This window comes from Rosa chinensis, chromosome 3, assembly GCF_002994745.2.
Source record: "Rosa chinensis cultivar Old Blush chromosome 3, RchiOBHm-V2, whole genome shotgun sequence".
Classification (NCBI taxonomy): Eukaryota; Viridiplantae; Streptophyta; class Magnoliopsida; order Rosales; family Rosaceae; genus Rosa; species Rosa chinensis.
Window position 1 is genome coordinate 6,927,372 of NC_037090.1, and position 16,378 is coordinate 6,943,749.

Here is a 16,378-nt window from a genome sequence, read left to right on the forward strand (position 1 = left end):
TCAGACAATGCTTCTCCGCCGTTGATCCTCCCCGGTGTCCCCCACCGCACCTTTCAATGTAGCCACTTTTGACTTCGCGAACTAGGTCTGCTGGACCATCAATCTTCTCGATTTGTTCAATTGCTGCAGAGTGCAGACTCATCCGCACCCATGACGTCAACGACATCAATACAACGTTGGTTCACGAGGTCGTGCTGAGAAAAGAGAGCTCTTGGATTCAGAATCTCTTCGCTGTCAAATCATCAACACCATGAACAAAATTGCATCAACACCAAATATGTAAAGCAAAATTGAAAAATGAAATTGAAAAGTAAAATGTAAAAGAAGGGTTAGAGAGAGAGAGTGTGTGTGTGTGTTAACTTAGAACAGATGATCTATGAAGAAATAATTGAAACAAAGAGAGCATTGCATTTTCGAAGAGTTTCAACCCAAATTATGCAGAAACAGAGAGAAGACGTAGAGTTTCAAGCCAAAGCCAAGTTCTTCTGGAGCTGGGAGAGAGGCAGGGACAATTTTAGAATTTTGCCTGAAAGGTGGGGCTCACATGATATGACATGACTCGTCAGCGAGTTAATGGTTCCAATTGACGGAATGACCTATTAGCTGAAATTTGATAATGCATGGGTGTTTTTGATGAAATTGAAAGTCGAGGGACTAAATCGATGTTGGATTAAAACCACAGGGTACTAAACTGTAATTAGCCCTTTATTTTATTATGAAATAGGATTAAGCAACATAAGTTCACATATTTCAGACAAATAAAAATGCTGAAAGCTCGATAATAATTTTTAAGTTTAAACAAGCCGTGAAATTCCAACTTTAGATAAAATCCTTTAGCCCAAACATTGGCTACATAATTGTCAGCCGAGGTGGGCAATGACTCATTTTTGCTGCAATGACTAGTTCATATAAGATGCCTGACGCGTACATGTACTTGCCTGAAAACACACTTTCAAAGTGTTAAACAGCGACAAGCGTGGCCCATAGTCCACCATTGTATCGATACTGTCCCAACTTAACCACTTGTTAGGTGTTGTATTTTAATTACAAAATGCCTCGGTTCAATTGGGTGTGATCGACCCACTTATATTTTATTTGTCACTTTTCCAATGTGGGATACTTCCTCTCCAACATGCCTTCTCACGTGCAACCTAGCTCTAGGTCTGCATGTGAAATTAATTAACAATCTAATTCCCACATTGGAAATTGGGACACAATATCTAACTCTAGGTCTGCACGTGAAATTAATTAACAATCAAATTCCCACATTGGAAATTGGGACACAAGTCTCATATTGGATACTTGGTCAATATAACGCATTGGACACTTGATAACAATCCAATCAGAATATTCCGATGACAATATATGGAACCCAAATTTGGGCCCATGGCAATTGGAGACCCGCTCTGATACCACGTTAAACAGCGACAAGCGTGGCCCGTAGTCCACCATTGTACCGATATTGTCCCAACTTCTTGTTAGGTGTTGGGTTTTAATTACAAAATGTCTCGGTTCAATTGGGTGTGATCCGCCCATTTATAAGTTATATTTTATTTATCTCTTTTCCATTGTGAGATCTTTTCTCTCCAACACAAAAACTAACTTCTTTGTGGTTTCCTTGTTGTACTTAAGAGATTGCAAACTTTGTAAGGTGTATCACCTTTGGGTCGCTAGTGTTCTGTATTGGGTGACAGAAACCGATCAAAGAGCATCTCTCTGGGATAGAGACGACGAGAGGAAGGAGCATAGCAGAGAGTGGTAGGAAGCAACGAAAATGCATTGTGAATTTGTGATATATGTTAGTTTTTCTGAATCGAGTTTCTCAACTGGATTTTGGCAGTTCGAATCCAAGTTGCTGGTCTACCATTTATAGAGCAGCTTGTTGCATTATAGGCAATTTTAAGGACAAATTCTGTGTACTTCCAAAATAGAAAAGATAGATTTGTGGCACGTTTACTTACTTGGAATGGAAAATAATCATGAATCAAAGACAAGTGGAATGAGAGAAGAAAGGAATCGGTATTGATTTCGGAGGAATGATTCCTAAACTTATCTCCCCCCTTCGTAATCGAATTCCTGAGTATTCAGGAATCGATTTCTGATAAGGAGGTGGGACCTACATCCATTCCGATTCCTTCATGTGTTAGTAAACGCATGAATTTTTTTACCCAGAATCATTCCGATTCCTTTATGTGTTAGTAAACGCAGGAATGTTTTTACCCCATAATCATTCTCTTTCATTCCAAGTAAGTAAACGTGCCCTTGATATATGTATTAATTTTTGGATTTTGCATGTGCATTAATTAAGAATCTGAGCTAATTAAATAGTCAGTACGTGGCATCACATATACATATGTATTTGAAGTGCAACCTCCATCTCTGTTCGATCATAAGTTTCGTTTCTTATCTTGTTTAATCTAGCTTGAACCAAGATCCAGAGAATCAGAGCTAATTAAATAGTCAGTACGTGGCATCACATATACATATGTATTTGAAGTGCAACCTCCATCTCTGTTCGATCATAAGTTTCGTTTCTTATCTTGTTTAATCTAAGCTTGAACCAAGATCCAGAGAAGTGGAAGTACTTGAGCTACAGATTAAGTCAGATCCATGCTTGATGCTTCTATATACATAGTGATGATATACATATATGTAATACACAAATCGATTTAAATGGAAGTATGGAACAGTAAACACGCAGTATGATCCAAATCTAGTCTAACAACCATCTTCCTAACTCGCAATGAGTGCAGCTAGCCAACGACTCATACTTGGCTGTAGGGATCGCAGTCTTGATCAAGACCACACTCTTAAGACCAACTTCTTCGTGGCTGATTTGGTGTACTTCAGAGATCGCCAATACATTTGCTTCACTAGTATTGTGTATGGACTTCTAAAAACAGATTAAAGAGCGTCAATATGTAGCAAGCTAGGCTGCAAGAGCAAGTAGCTCATCACGCCATTTTGATCTCGTTGAAGTCTTGAATGATCGAGTTTTGGAAAAAAAAGTAATGAAGAATGGACCGTGCATGGCTTGTAACTTTGCATAATTTTGAGAAGGGTAAACGAGGTAATTGTCAATAAATTTGACGAGTGACCAAGTAGGTTTTCAATAAGGCGGTCATACCATTAGCTTTGTCTGACTAGCTCTAATGTGCAATTTTAAAGTTAGAGATCATATTTTCGGTCTTTTGCGTGACAAACATGAGATAATTTAGAATCTTTATATTTGTAAAATTTGATTGGTAGATCAGACATGTCACATGACACAACCGTCTAACTCAAGACTTTCTTGTATTTTACACTAATACAAACTTTATATACAAGCATAGAGAGAAGATCCGACTGGCGTAGCAAAAATCCGACCAAACCTACAACATTTGCTGGCTATTCGGATTAGCCCAAGTCCAGGTAGTAATCCTCATCCAGCAAAAAAACTAACTCTGAACTTCTGAAGGGTTAGAAAGAAAGAAAAATAAAAAGCCAAAATTGAAAAACAACGCGTCGTTTTTTCATCGATGAAACATATTAACCCGGTGACTCTCTCTCTCTCTTCGTCGATTTCTCTCTGAAACTCTCTCTCTCTCTCTCTAGCAAGGTAAGCTTTCTCTCCTTCTCTCTCTGAATCTCGATTCGCCTCGCTGACTCAATCAAACCCTAAAACTCATTTTCTTTAAGGGAAAAGTTTCAAAATTGAACTCCCAATCGCACTTGGGTCTTTTTCAGTTTCCAAATTTCAACATACGATTGCAACCCAGTGCACAAATTTGGCTCAATTTTTCATCTAAGTTTTATTTTCGTATCTGATCGTTGTAGGTTTTTGCTTTAAAGATGGAATTTTGATAGCTTGGTATTCTAGTTTTGATCGTATTGTTAAGATCTGCTACTTTGTTGTTATTCAATTTACGTTCTTCTTTGTAGTAGTTGTACTTTTTAGGATTTCGAATGCAGTGTATCACTGTATTGGAGTATTAGGTTGTCAGTTTAACAGTTTACACATTGTTGATACGTATTTGATTCATAATTGGTTAAGGTAAGTATCAGCATCTGTTGATCCATTGTGCACAGTTTGTGTTTTGAACATGTGGGATTTAAACTTTAAGAAGAGTTAGAGACTTAAGAGTTCGAATTGCGGTGCTTTGTGGGTTTTTAGTCTTGCCCAACTCTTTTTTTATTGTGTTTGATTGCTGATTCTTGTTAATGGAAACTTAATCGACTGATCAATGGTGCTAGGGTCTAGTCAGATATGAGAAATTAAAGAGTATGACTTTGACACGATATACTGAATGGGGCTGCTTTACGAGTTTCGTTAGACTAGATGAGGTTTAGAAGTGAGATAGAGCATCTTGATCTGTTCTTAGTTTCTTACACTATCCAGAAAAAGTAAAAAAATTGGACTTTTCTGTTCTTTTTTGGTGTAAGTTTCCTACACTCCAGTAGTTTTGAGTGTCATTCTAGGCTGTGATGTAGTAATTCTTCTGGGATGGTTTATCAAACCTCTTTTCTTGCATGCAGTAGCAGGTTTATCTCATGAGAGCATTGCTACTACTGAAATAGCAAGTGATTATAGAGACACCTATGGGGACTGAAAATCCTGGTCGACCAAATTTTACTCCAAGACCTACCACTACACCTTTTGCTGCTCCTCCTCGGACCATGACGCCTTTTACATCTTCAGGTCCTGTGGTTGGACAAGAGGCATCTGGTTTTAGACCACCTCCACAGACACCTTTCTCTTCGTCTGGGCCTGTGGTTGGATCAGATGTTTCTACCTTCAGACCTCCTCCACCAGCTCCTCCACAGGCTACCATGCCTTTCTCATCTTTTGGGCCTGCAGGTGGACCACAGACCTCTCCCTTTAGGCCTAGCACACCAGCTAGGTTTAATGATCCATCCGTGCCTCCTCCACCAACAGCAAATGCCCCACCGACTGCTGGATCTTTCTCCCGTTTCCCGACTCCACCATTTTCTTCAACACCACAGTTTCCTTCGACAGCGCCACCACCCCCTTCCCGTCCTCCACCTATGGGCCAACTACCTTTTCAACCTCCAGGAGGTCAAGCTCCATTTCAACGACCACAGCAGCCGATGCCTTCTGTACAAATGGGATCTCCACCTCAAACTATAAATTCTGCTCCACCAGGTATGAGTCTTCATCAGTCTCCATCAGATTCGTCCTTCCCAGCTCCCCAGCCAAAGGCTCAGACATCTTTCCCGGGATATGCACGTGGAAATCCACAAGTCCCACCAGCTCAGTCTCCATTTCTTACTCATCAAGGAGGCTTTCCCGCTCCACCTGCAGCATCTTCCCCTTTCGCTGCTCAGCAAGTGGGTTATGGAATACCTCCACCGGTGGCAGCTCCACTGGGTCTGCAGTCGCAACATCCTGGCTCCGGACCCCCACTTGGTGGTGTCCAAGCCTTGACAGAGGACTTCAGCTCATTATCTGTTGGATCTGTTCCCGGATCAATTGAACCTGGAATTGACCCTAAAGCTCTGCCGAGGCCTTTGTGTGGTGATGTGGAGCCAAAACCACTTGCTGAGATGTTCCCCTTGAACTGCAATCCTAGATTTTTAAGGCTTACAACGGGTGCAATACCAAGTTCCCAGTCTTTGTCGTCAAGGTGGCATCTACCTCTGGGTGCTGTTGTTTGTCCACTTGCCGAATCACCTGATGGGGTAAGTGTTTTTATCATCAGAATAATCAAAGTTGATTGATGGTGGATTTGCTGTAATTATATTTTTCTTGTTTCATCTAGGAGGAAGTGCCAGTGGTTAATTTTGGTGCTGCTGGGATTATTCGCTGTAGAAGATGTCGGACATATGTAAACCCATATGTGACATTTACAGATGCTGGAAGAAAGTGGCGTTGCAATATCTGTGCTCTACTTAATGATGGTAAAACTCACATCTCCTTTCCCCCAAAAGCATAACTTCCTTTTATTTTTTATTTTTTTGGGGAAAAAAAATTAAGGTCTAATGTAGGCACAATATTTGTCTAAGATCAACATCATGCATCTTTACGTAAGCAGCTGAGGACTGCGATTTTGTTCATATTTGGTCAATTGTAATACCCTGAGTAGGGCTTGTGCAATATATTGTATGGGATATTTCACACAGAATAGCAATGTTGAAAGCTTTTGCATTATGCCCCTCATTTTAGTATATAATGCCCCTCATTTTAGTATATAAAGCAGATAATTTGCCTGTTATGCTACAGTAGCCGTTTTCATTATTTTGTATACATATTTTTTAACTAAGTACTGTTTGCAATAATGCAGTGTTTAGTTATCAATTCAATATCATGATAAATGATCAAGTTTCCTGCTAGAGACCACATTCTTTCGGTTACTAATTGAATCCACTACAGTGGGTGTTTGTTTCATTGATAGGTTTGGAAAGTATATCTTACATTAATATTCTTACTGGGCGCGTAAAATGACACTGTTTTTCTTTTGTTCAGTTCCAGGCGATTACTTTGCCAATTTGGATGCCACTGGCAGAAGAATTGATACGGACCAGCGACCTGAGCTTACACATGGTAGTGTGGAATTTGTTGCTCCAACTGAATATATGGTGCGGGCTCCTATGCCGCCACTGTATTTTTTCCTCATCGACGTTTCTTCATCCGCAGTGAGAAGTGGTATGATTGAGGTAAACAGGTTTTCCTTTTCAATGTTTTTGCAAAACTGAGTCTTGCATCATGGAAATCTGGTATTTCATTTAATACAGTAAATACAGCTGCAGAACCTTGCAGACTATTATACCTGATTCATAGATCATCTCTTTCTCGGTTGCCAATACTGGTATAATGACAGAGGTTCTTTGATTTAGTTTAGAAAATTGTGTCTAGTATGTTTTATGGTTTTATTTTGTTGAAGTGATATAAGTACGTGGATCAGGTGCTTAGCGTAGGGCATGTTTTCTTGAATTGTTCTGATGGAATTGGGTTTTGCAGTGGCCAGAGTAGCATGGTTATTGAGTTTCTCATGTTATATATAATTTTTTGTGTGTGTGTGTGTAAGGGCTTTAATACAGTCAATGTAACTATTTACTGGGTCTCAATCTTTTATTTGTTTTAATTTTCAATTTTTTTTTTATATTGGATAAGTTGCTAGTCAGGGCCCACATTCTCCATGTTGGAAATATTAAAATTTAAAATTTAATTGCATAAAGTGAATGTAACCAATAGCCCTTATGTCCGACTTGTCATTTGGGGTAATTTTGTTATTCTTTTGATAAATTACTTTCAAGGATTGCTTTCAAGTGTTGGAATGAATGAAATTCAAGTCTGGCCTTCTGCAGGTTGTGGCCCAAACTATTCGGTCATGCTTGGATGACCTGCCTGGCCACCCCAGAACACAAATAGGGTTTGCAACTTTTGACAGCACAATACATTTTTATAATATGAAGGTATGTGTTTTCTCGGGCCTGTTGACATAAGTTACTTTTTCATGTTTCATCCTACCCGTAACATATGTGCCCTTTTCTGTTGGATTTATCTGTGCAGTCTTCTTTAACTCAGCCTCAAATGATGGTGGTCTCAGATTTGGATGACGTATTTGTCCCATTGCCAGATGATCTTCTGGTCAACTTATCTGAATCAAGAAGTGTTGTGGAGACCTTCCTAGATAGCTTGCCGTCTATGTTCCAGGACAACTCAAATGTGGAGTCTGCTTTTGGTCCAGCTCTTAAAGCCGCACTTATGCTTATGGTGTGCTAGCTTTTCCACTTCCAGTATTTTGAACTTTGGACAGAGTATTCAATTAATCATAGAGTAGTTTTGTATTTCTCGAGTAATGTGGTTACTGAATTATTTGATGCATTTTTTGAGAGTTTGATTATTCAGCTACTTTGCATTAACTTCTGGAGATGTGTGTGCTTGTGCAGAGTCAACTTGGTGGAAAATTGTTGATTTTTCAAAATACACTTCCATCTCTTGGTGTTGGCCGCTTGAAATTGCGTGGAGATGATCTTCGTGTCTATGGAACAGATAAAGAACATCCTCTAAGACTACCAGAAGATCCTTTCTACAAGCAGATGGCTGCAGAATTTACCAAGTTCCAGATAGGAGTAAACGTATATGCCTTCAGTGACAAGTACACTGATATAGCCTCATTAGGTAGGATGTGTTTCATATCATTTTCTTCACATTCGTTTTCATAGAATCATAGATAAATATTGATGAATCTCTTTGCAGTTTGGTAAATTCAATATGTTGAGGACTTCTAAGTTATCCACCAGTTTTGCAGTTGTGAAGAAATATTTGTTTTCTGATGTGTTGCATACTTGCCTTTAACTGTTTTTCCTACAAATTGTCATGTCTCTTTCCCAGTAGTTAGTCTTTTTGAAGGACTGAGTTTGCATATTTGTCGGATTGAGTTTTTAGTGTAATCTGCAGATAATGGTTATGACTTTTCAATATACCGTCCCATTCTACTGAACTTTGTTTATTATGCAGCAGAAGTTTGAATGCTATAATTCTAATTGGTCTTTCAAATGTAGGTACTCTGGCAAAATATACCGGGGGTCAGGTGTACTATTACCCAAATTTCCAATCTACCATTCATGGAGAGAAGTTGAGACATGAGTTAGCCAGAGATCTTACTAGGGAAACTGCCTGGGAGGCAGTCATGCGCATAAGATGTGGAAAAGGTATGCTATATATGATTTCCAAAATAATTCCCATTGTACGCACATACATTTGTTATTTCCTGTATTGGAAATATGCTCATGTTTTGCTACTCGTTTATACTTGTAGGAGTCCGCTTTACATCTTATCACGGGAACTTTATGCTGAGGTCCACCGATTTATTAGCACTTCCAGCTGTAGATTGTGATAAAGCATTTGCGATGCAGCTCTCACTTGAAGAGACATTACTAACTATTCAAACAGTATACTTCCAAGTAGCTTTACTGTATCCTTCAGCTTTGAATTTTTTAATTTAAGATGCACATAGACATGCCTGTATCTTGCTTGTTTTTCTTTTGGTTATTCACATATCATGCTGTCCATGTCAATTGTTAACACTACTTTTCTACTATCTGTATCCCTTTAAATTTCCACTATACCAATTGCCTTTTTGAGTGGCTATCACAGAAAACCACCCCCCCCAAACACCAAAAAAATGCCTATCTTTTGATACTTGTTCTGGATATGTTTATGTTTGGTTTAACTTGCTTGGGAGCAATGCCACAAAATGGTATTGTGAAGGTCATTATGACTGAAGTGTCCTTAACATATATATTAAAGATATACTGCATCCTGCGGAGAAAGGCGTATTAGAGTACATACAGCAGCAGTACCTGTTGTTACAGATCTGGGAGAGATGTATCGCCAGGCTGACACTGGTGCTATTGTCACCTTGCTTTCCAGGCTAGGTGGGTTAACTGAAACTATATGCTAGTGATGTTGTAAATATGTCAGTATTTCTGTTTTCTTATGACAGTTCCTGAAATAATTGCAGCAATAGAAAAGACTTTGTCGAGTAAGTTGGAAGATGCTCGGAACTCTTTGCAGCTTAGAATTGTCAAAGCCCTTAAAGAATTTAGAAATCTTTATGCTGTACAACACCGTTTGGGAGGGAAGATGATATATCCAGAGTCTCTGAAGTTCTTACCTATGTATGGATTAGCACTTTGTAAGTCAGCACCTCTCCGTGGGGGGTATGCAGATGTATCACTTGATGAACGGTGTGCGGCAGGCCACACAATGATGACTCTACCAGTTAAAAAATTGTTGAAGCTTCTATACCCTAGTTTAATACGGCTCGATGAGTATCTTTTGAAGGTATGAATTTGCATTGACTTGAAATTTTTTCATGGTAATTTTCTTTCACATTAAATTGATTTCTGTTTCTTATATTTGTAGCCTTCTGCTGATGCTGATGACTTCAACAGCATAGAGAATAGATTACCACTAGTAGCTGAGAGCTTAGATTCCAGAGGCCTTTACATATATGATGATGGGTTTCGCTTTGTTCTATGGTTTGGTAGAGTTCTTCCACCTGATATAGCAAAGAATCTTCTTGGGGCTGACTTTGCAGCCGAGTTATCAAAGGTATGAAAAAATCCCCTCAAAGGCAAAAAATAAAATAGATTAAAGAAAAGAAGTGGTCTGATTCTTGCTTGATGCACTTGGGAACGTTCAGTTCAACGGCTACTGATGAAATTGAAACATTTAGCTTCCCCTTATTTATGGGACATTGAATTCTTCTAGAATGATTAGCCCTTGGTTTAGGTTCTGTAATCTTTCTTGAATTTTCTAAGATGGCTGTCTCAAGAACTCTTTATTTTCTCTGTGTATCAGAGCACGTACCTTTACTTGCTACTTATCGACCCTTATTCCCTTCTGCTGCATTCTTACTTTTTCTTGGCCAATCAGGTCACCCTTTGTGAGCGTGATAATGAAATGTCAAAGAAGCTAATGAGGATACTTAAGAAATTTAGAGAAAGTGATCCTTCATATCATCAATTATGTTATCTTGTAAGACAAGGAGAGCAGCCACGAGAAGGTCATCTCCTCCTTGCCAATCTTGTTGAGGAACAGATGGGGGGGACCAACAGTTATGTTGATTGGATACTTCAGGTACACCGGCAAGTCCAGCAAAATCCGTAATTTAGAGGTAATGATTTCTTTAAATTTTGGCTCTTATTTGGCTTTGAGGTTCTCTCAGAATGTATTGATCAAATTCGTAGTACTTGTCCAAACTGGTATTTCATGATATTGTTTAAAGAAACTTACCCATACTAGTATTCAAAACTAACCATGTGCATACAAGTTACCTTTGTGCCTGTGAAGATGAGCCCTTTTTAACTTGTGTCTTACTTTCAATGCAGCAGGATGTTTTTTGAACTTATTGCATGCCTCATCTGTGAAGTGGTGAAGCAAATATTTGTTCAGTGTGATGAAGAACAATGGATAATTCAGCCATGGCATCATTCCCTCGGAGTGTGGTTGGTGGAGTTGAAGATTAGATCATCGCCTCGCACGGTTGGGGATCATTTGTTTGTTCATCACAGGATGCGATAATTATAAATGTACTGTAGTCCTATATTCTTGTGCCTTCATCTTTAATGTGGAGAAAATTTTTGTATGTGATATCCTTCTTCGATTCTTTTTAATTTTTTTTAAGGTGTTTACGGTTGACAGGTCTTTTCCATATTTTTCTATTACGGCCTCTCATTTTGATGTCCAAACTCTTTGTACTTTCTACCCATATATATATATATATATATATATATATATATATATATATACCTCCCAAAACTTTTTCTACTTACAAATTTCATTTTGCCCTTTCATACAACACAGTGAAAGAATATATATATACGTATCGATAGAAATTTCTTCTAGTACTTCCACAGAGGCACCGCAAGTAGGGAAATCCCCCGTCACACGACGCTGTGACGCCCCGAACACCAACATACAACTCGCCGTATATCAGCCACACCACGATTTGCTCATTGACATAAGTCCTACTGATCTCTATCCATAAAAATAATTGCATTTCTAGGGTATAGGTATTACGTCCCTCTTGATGCGGTTACCTCAAATAAATAATAATAATATAGGCGTGAAGATGAGTCTCAAACTAGGTTCCAGATCCCTTTATTAATAATTTATCCAAAAATAATAATAATAATAATCGCATTTGGAGGAGTGAAAGATGTGCTTCTACTGCAGTATGTTTGCATTTATAGGGGCAGAACGTTGCTGATATCATATGTGAAATTTAGCTACTCCGTGGTGATGGGTGTGAGTTTGACTCTGATCAAGAGAGTCTCTCTGCTTCCTCTTCCCGCCAAATTCCGAACTCTGTCTCAGTTTTCATTCACCTTCTCCAATCACTATTGCTCCTCTCCTCTCAACCTAGACTCATACTTCTCCGACGACCATACCCTCTTCCATTTCACCTACGATTCCGAGTCATTCTTTGCCTCTCTCATCGATAATTCCACCCACAAGAGCCACTTGAATCAAATCCAAGCGCAGTTGCTTGTACTGGGTTTCCAAGCCAGCGGCTTTTTAATCACCAAATTGGTTAACTGCAGCTCAAACCTCGGGTGCATTTCATACGCCCGCCAGGTGTTCGATGAATTTACTGACCCGAATGTGTTCCTGTGGAATGCAATCGTTCGGGGCTATTCGAAGCACAATGCGTTTGCTGATGCGGTAGAAATGTATTGTAGGATGCAAGAGACCGGTGTGAGTCCAGATGGCTTTACTTTCCCTCATGTGCTCAAAGCTTGCGGTGGCTTGGCCGCGCTTGAAATGGGCCGCCGGGTTCATTGCCAGGTGTTTCGACATGGGTTTGAGTCGGATGTGTTTGTGCAGAACAGTCTCGTGGCGTTTTATGCCAAATGTGGTAGAGTAGAACGCGCTAGGATTGTGTTTGATGGGTTGGGTGAGAGGTCGGTTGTTTCGTGGACTTCGATCATTTCAGGGTATGCGCAGAATGGCCAGTGTTTGGAAGCTCTGAGAGTTTTTAGTGTGATGAGAAAGTTGAATGTTAGACCGGATTGGATTGTTTTGGTTAGTGTTCTCAAAGCGTATACTGATGTAGAGGACTTGGGACAGGGGAGGTCTGTTCATGGATGTTTAGTTAAAATGGGACTTGACTTTGAACCTGACTTGGTCATTTCACTCACAGCCATGTATGCTAAAAGTGGGCAGGTGATGGTTGCCAGATCATTTTTTGATAAGATGGAAAGACCAAATGTAATGATGTGGAATGCTATGATTTCCGGCTATGCAAAGAACGGTCATGCTGAGAAAGCTGTAGAGCTATTCCGTGAGATGATCTCTAGAAGCATTAGAATTGATTCAATTACTCTGAGGTCTGCTATCTCAGCATGCGCCCAGGTGGGTTCTCTTGAACTAGCGAAATGGATGGATGATTATATCAGCAAAAGTCAGTATAGAAATCATGTTTTTGTTAACACAGCCCTAATTGATATGTATGCAAAATGTGGTAGTGTATACTTTGCTCGCATGGTCTTTGATAGAACACCTAATAAAGATGTTGTCGTCTGGAGTGCAATGATTGTGGGCTATGGATTGCATGGTCGAGGACAAGAAGCCATTGATGTTTACTATTCTATGCAGCAGGCTGGGGTGGTACCAAATGATGTTACCTTTCTTGGACTCCTTACTGCATGCAACCATTCAGGCCTTGTACATGAGGGATGGGAGCTTTTCCACCGCATGAGAGACTATGGGATTGAGCCTGGAAACCATCATTATTCATGTGTGGTTGATCTTCTGGGACGTGCAGGCCAGTTGGAACAGGCTTATGATTTTATAAAAAAGATGCCAATTGAACCTGGTACAAGTGTATGGGGAGCACTTCTTAGTTCATGCAAGATCCATCGAAATGTGACTTTGGGAGAATATGCTGCAGAAAAGCTTCTCTCATTAGATCCATATGAGATAGGGCATTATGTTCAACTGTCAAATCTCTATGCTTCGGCCCAATTATGGGATCGTGTTGCACAGGTGCGAGTACTGATGAGGGAGAAAGGACTGATCAAGGGCCTTGGACGTAGTTTGATTGAGATCAATGGAAAACTTCAGGCATTTCATGTAGGAGACAAGTCACATCCAAGGTCTAAGGAAATATATGAAGAGCTTGAGAGTCTAGAGAGGAGGTTGAAGGAGGCTGGCTTTGTTCCACATACAGAATCCGTCCTGCATGATTTGAATTATGAAGAGACAGAGGAGACACTTTGCAATCATAGTGAGAGGCTGGCAATTGCTTATGGCCTCATCTGTACTGCTCCTGGAACTACACTAAGAATAACTAAAAACCTACGCGCATGTGTGAATTGTCATGCAGCAACTAAGCTAATATCTAAGCTTGTCAACAGGGAGATAGTTGTCAGGGATGCAAAGCGTTTCCACCATTTCAAGGATGGATTTTGTTCCTGTGGAGATTATTGGTGAAAGGGAAAGGCCAGCGCTATATTTTCTTTGCTGTATCCTTCAGCTTTGATGTTTTATTTAAGCTCAACACAGACAGCCTGTATGGTGCTTGTTTTTCTTTTGGTTATTCATATATGTTGCTGTCCATATCAATTATTAACACTGCTATTGTATTCTCTGTATATCTTTAAATTTCCACTATGCTGATAACCATTTACCAAGTTCTTTTTTTATCTGCATAAAAAAAAGCTATCACTCTTTATCCTGGTTTTGGATATGTGACTCTCTAGTTTAGGTTGGTTAGGAGCAATGCCACACTGGTATTGTGAAGGTTATTAATGACTCAAGTGTCCTTAACGTATTAAAGACACACTGAATGCTGTGAAGAAAGGCGTATTAGAGTACATGAATCAGCAGTACCTGTTGTACAGATCTGAGACAGATGTATCGCCATGCTGACACTGGTGCCGTTGTCACCTTGCTTTCCAGGTTAGGTGGGTAACTGAAACTATATGCTAGGTATGCGAGTATTCAGTTATACTTTCTGCTTTTGCCTTCTTCTTCTTCTTCTTTTTTTTCTTTTCTGTTCTAAATTTGTATGTTAAAATTTTGATTTAGTTTTATTTGGTTTTCAATTTGTCCACGCGTTTACAGATTTCCTTGGGGCTTTAGTGTATGGTACAAAATTGGATAAGCTTCTGACTGCTCCATATGCAATTTTGATTATCAATAGTTTGAGGCCAGCATTTATGCTAGACTATAATATGTCTGCATGATGGAAAAGGATAAGAAACAGATACTTGTCTAAATGGCTTATGCACAGCTGACCAATTTTTTAGAGGTTCACTTTATGATTCTCCCCTTTTCCTTACATTATACACATGAAATGAACTGTCTATTCCTTATATCATTTGGAGGAGTCAGTTCTAGCTGTATGACTATCGTAATAAGTGGTTTGATTCCTGCTGGATGCACTTGGAACTTTAAGGTCAATTGCTTCTCATGAAATTTAAACATACGGCTTCATTATTCTTGGGCATTGAATTCTCCTAGAATGATTAGCCTTTGGTTTAGGTTCTGTTAGAGAGCTCTTTATAACCTGAACTTTCTTGAAGTTTCTAATATGGCTGTCTCAAGATCTATTTATTTCCTCTGTTTATCTGCATACTTACCATTACTTGCTACGTATTCAACTGGTATCCGTTCTTATTCCCTTCTACTGCATTCTTACTTTGTCTTGGCTAATCAGGTGACCCTTTGTGACCGTGATAATGATTGTCAAAGAAGCTAATGAGGATACTTGCCAATTTAGAGATGGGGGGAACCAATGGTTATGTTGAGTAAGGTACACCGGGCAAGTCCAGAAAAATCTGTAATAGAGGTAATGATTTCTTAATTTAAATTTTGGCTAAGATAATTTCAGAATATGTTGATCAAATTCAAAGTACGTATCCAAACTGGTATTTCAATGATTCTGTTTAAAGATACTTCCGCAAACTGCTATTCTACCCATGTTCATATAAATTACTTCTGTTCCTGTGAAGATGAGTCCCTTTTTAACTTCTGTATTACTTCAAATAGAGCAGGACGTTTCTCAAAGTTATTGCACCTCACAGTTGTGAGGTGGTGGAGCAGATATTTGCCAAAGAAGGCAAAAGTGAGGGACCAATTTGTTCAATGTGATGAATTAATAACGGTAATTCAGCCATGGCATTATCCCCTTGAGTGCGGTAGGTAGAGTTGAAGAATAGCTCATCGCCAGGCAGAGTTTGAGACAATTTGTTGGTTCATCACTGGATGCGATAATTAAGGGAGATGTACTCTATGAGACTATGATTACCTTCTCTGTTTTTTCTTTTTTTGGGTTATATTTTCTGGGATTAGTGAGAGGACATAGAGGTAGTACAACTAGCCACACCATGCTTACAAATTGTCTTGAGATACTGAAAGTTACCTCTCTTTAACTGCAACATATTCTACATGATATGGTGAATTTCTATCAGACTGACACAATTTTGCGTTGTATTGCCTGTAATTGTCAGCATAATGTGAAGTGAAGTTTTGTTAGTGTTCACGAGCTTTATCTGTGAGAACTAAAAACTACATGTAACATACATTAGCGGGCTACAGGTGCTAGTGCCATACATGCCTCTTCTTGTATGACTATAAAATCAATGACAGTGATTCCCTTCTACTTTGCATCTTTGATTTCATTTATTGTATATGGAACTTTCGTTCTTCAATTGTTTGCTCCATCCAAAGCTCCAAACTGCTGCCCTATAAATCATTCACCAACAATTCTTTCACTCGTGATCCTAGTATAAAATCGAGTAACTTAAGCAAAGATCATTAGTCACTATGTCTTTCCATTGCTTCATCACCCTTCTTGTTCTCTTTCTTCGTCTCACTTTTCTCACAACAGAGCGACACTCTTCGATCACTTTTTGGAAGACC

General features: G+C 39.3%; 2 protein-coding genes across 10 annotated transcripts; both read left to right on the plus strand.

Annotated features, from left to right (window-relative positions):
• The first annotated feature begins 3,443 nt into the window (after positions 1–3,443).
• Positions 3,444–11,185, plus strand: LOC112192119 (protein transport protein Sec24-like At3g07100). Of its 4 annotated transcripts, none has more exons than XM_024331687.2 (14): positions 3,444–3,598; positions 4,516–5,679; positions 5,760–5,898; positions 6,464–6,654; positions 7,306–7,413; positions 7,511–7,714; positions 7,891–8,122; positions 8,506–8,655; positions 8,762–8,918; positions 9,254–9,381; positions 9,468–9,790; positions 9,872–10,060; positions 10,385–10,625; positions 10,840–11,185. In XM_024331687.2, exons 2-13 carry the CDS (start codon positions 4,579–4,581, stop codon positions 10,616–10,618), a joined length of 3,156 nt encoding a protein of 1,051 aa, XP_024187455.1. In that variant the 5' UTR covers positions 3,444–3,598; positions 4,516–4,578; the 3' UTR covers positions 10,619–10,625; positions 10,840–11,185. The 4 variants fall into 4 exon arrangements, with proteins under 4 accessions (XP_024187455.1, XP_024187454.1, XP_024187458.1 ...); XM_024331686.2 differs by having other exon boundaries at positions 10,843–11,185; XM_024331690.2 differs by having other exon boundaries at positions 3,449–3,598; positions 4,522–5,679; positions 10,843–11,185.
• Positions 11,186–11,442: 257 nt separating this feature from the next.
• On the plus strand, positions 11,443–16,118 carry LOC112191694 (pentatricopeptide repeat-containing protein At3g12770). 6 transcript variants are annotated; one of them, XM_040515880.1, is made up of 5 exons: positions 11,443–13,977; positions 14,292–14,418; positions 14,579–14,765; positions 15,174–15,305; positions 15,511–16,118. In XM_040515880.1, exon 1 carries the CDS (start codon positions 11,753–11,755, stop codon positions 13,943–13,945), a length of 2,193 nt encoding a protein of 730 aa, XP_040371814.1. In that variant the 5' UTR covers positions 11,443–11,752; the 3' UTR covers positions 13,946–13,977; positions 14,292–14,418; positions 14,579–14,765; positions 15,174–15,305; positions 15,511–16,118. The 6 variants fall into 6 exon arrangements, with proteins under 6 accessions (XP_040371814.1, XP_040371813.1, XP_024186864.1 ...); XM_040515879.1 differs by having other exon boundaries at positions 14,292–14,765; XM_024331096.2 differs by lacking the exon at positions 14,579–14,765 and having other exon boundaries at positions 14,292–14,443.
• The last annotated feature ends 260 nt before the right edge of the window (positions 16,119–16,378 follow it).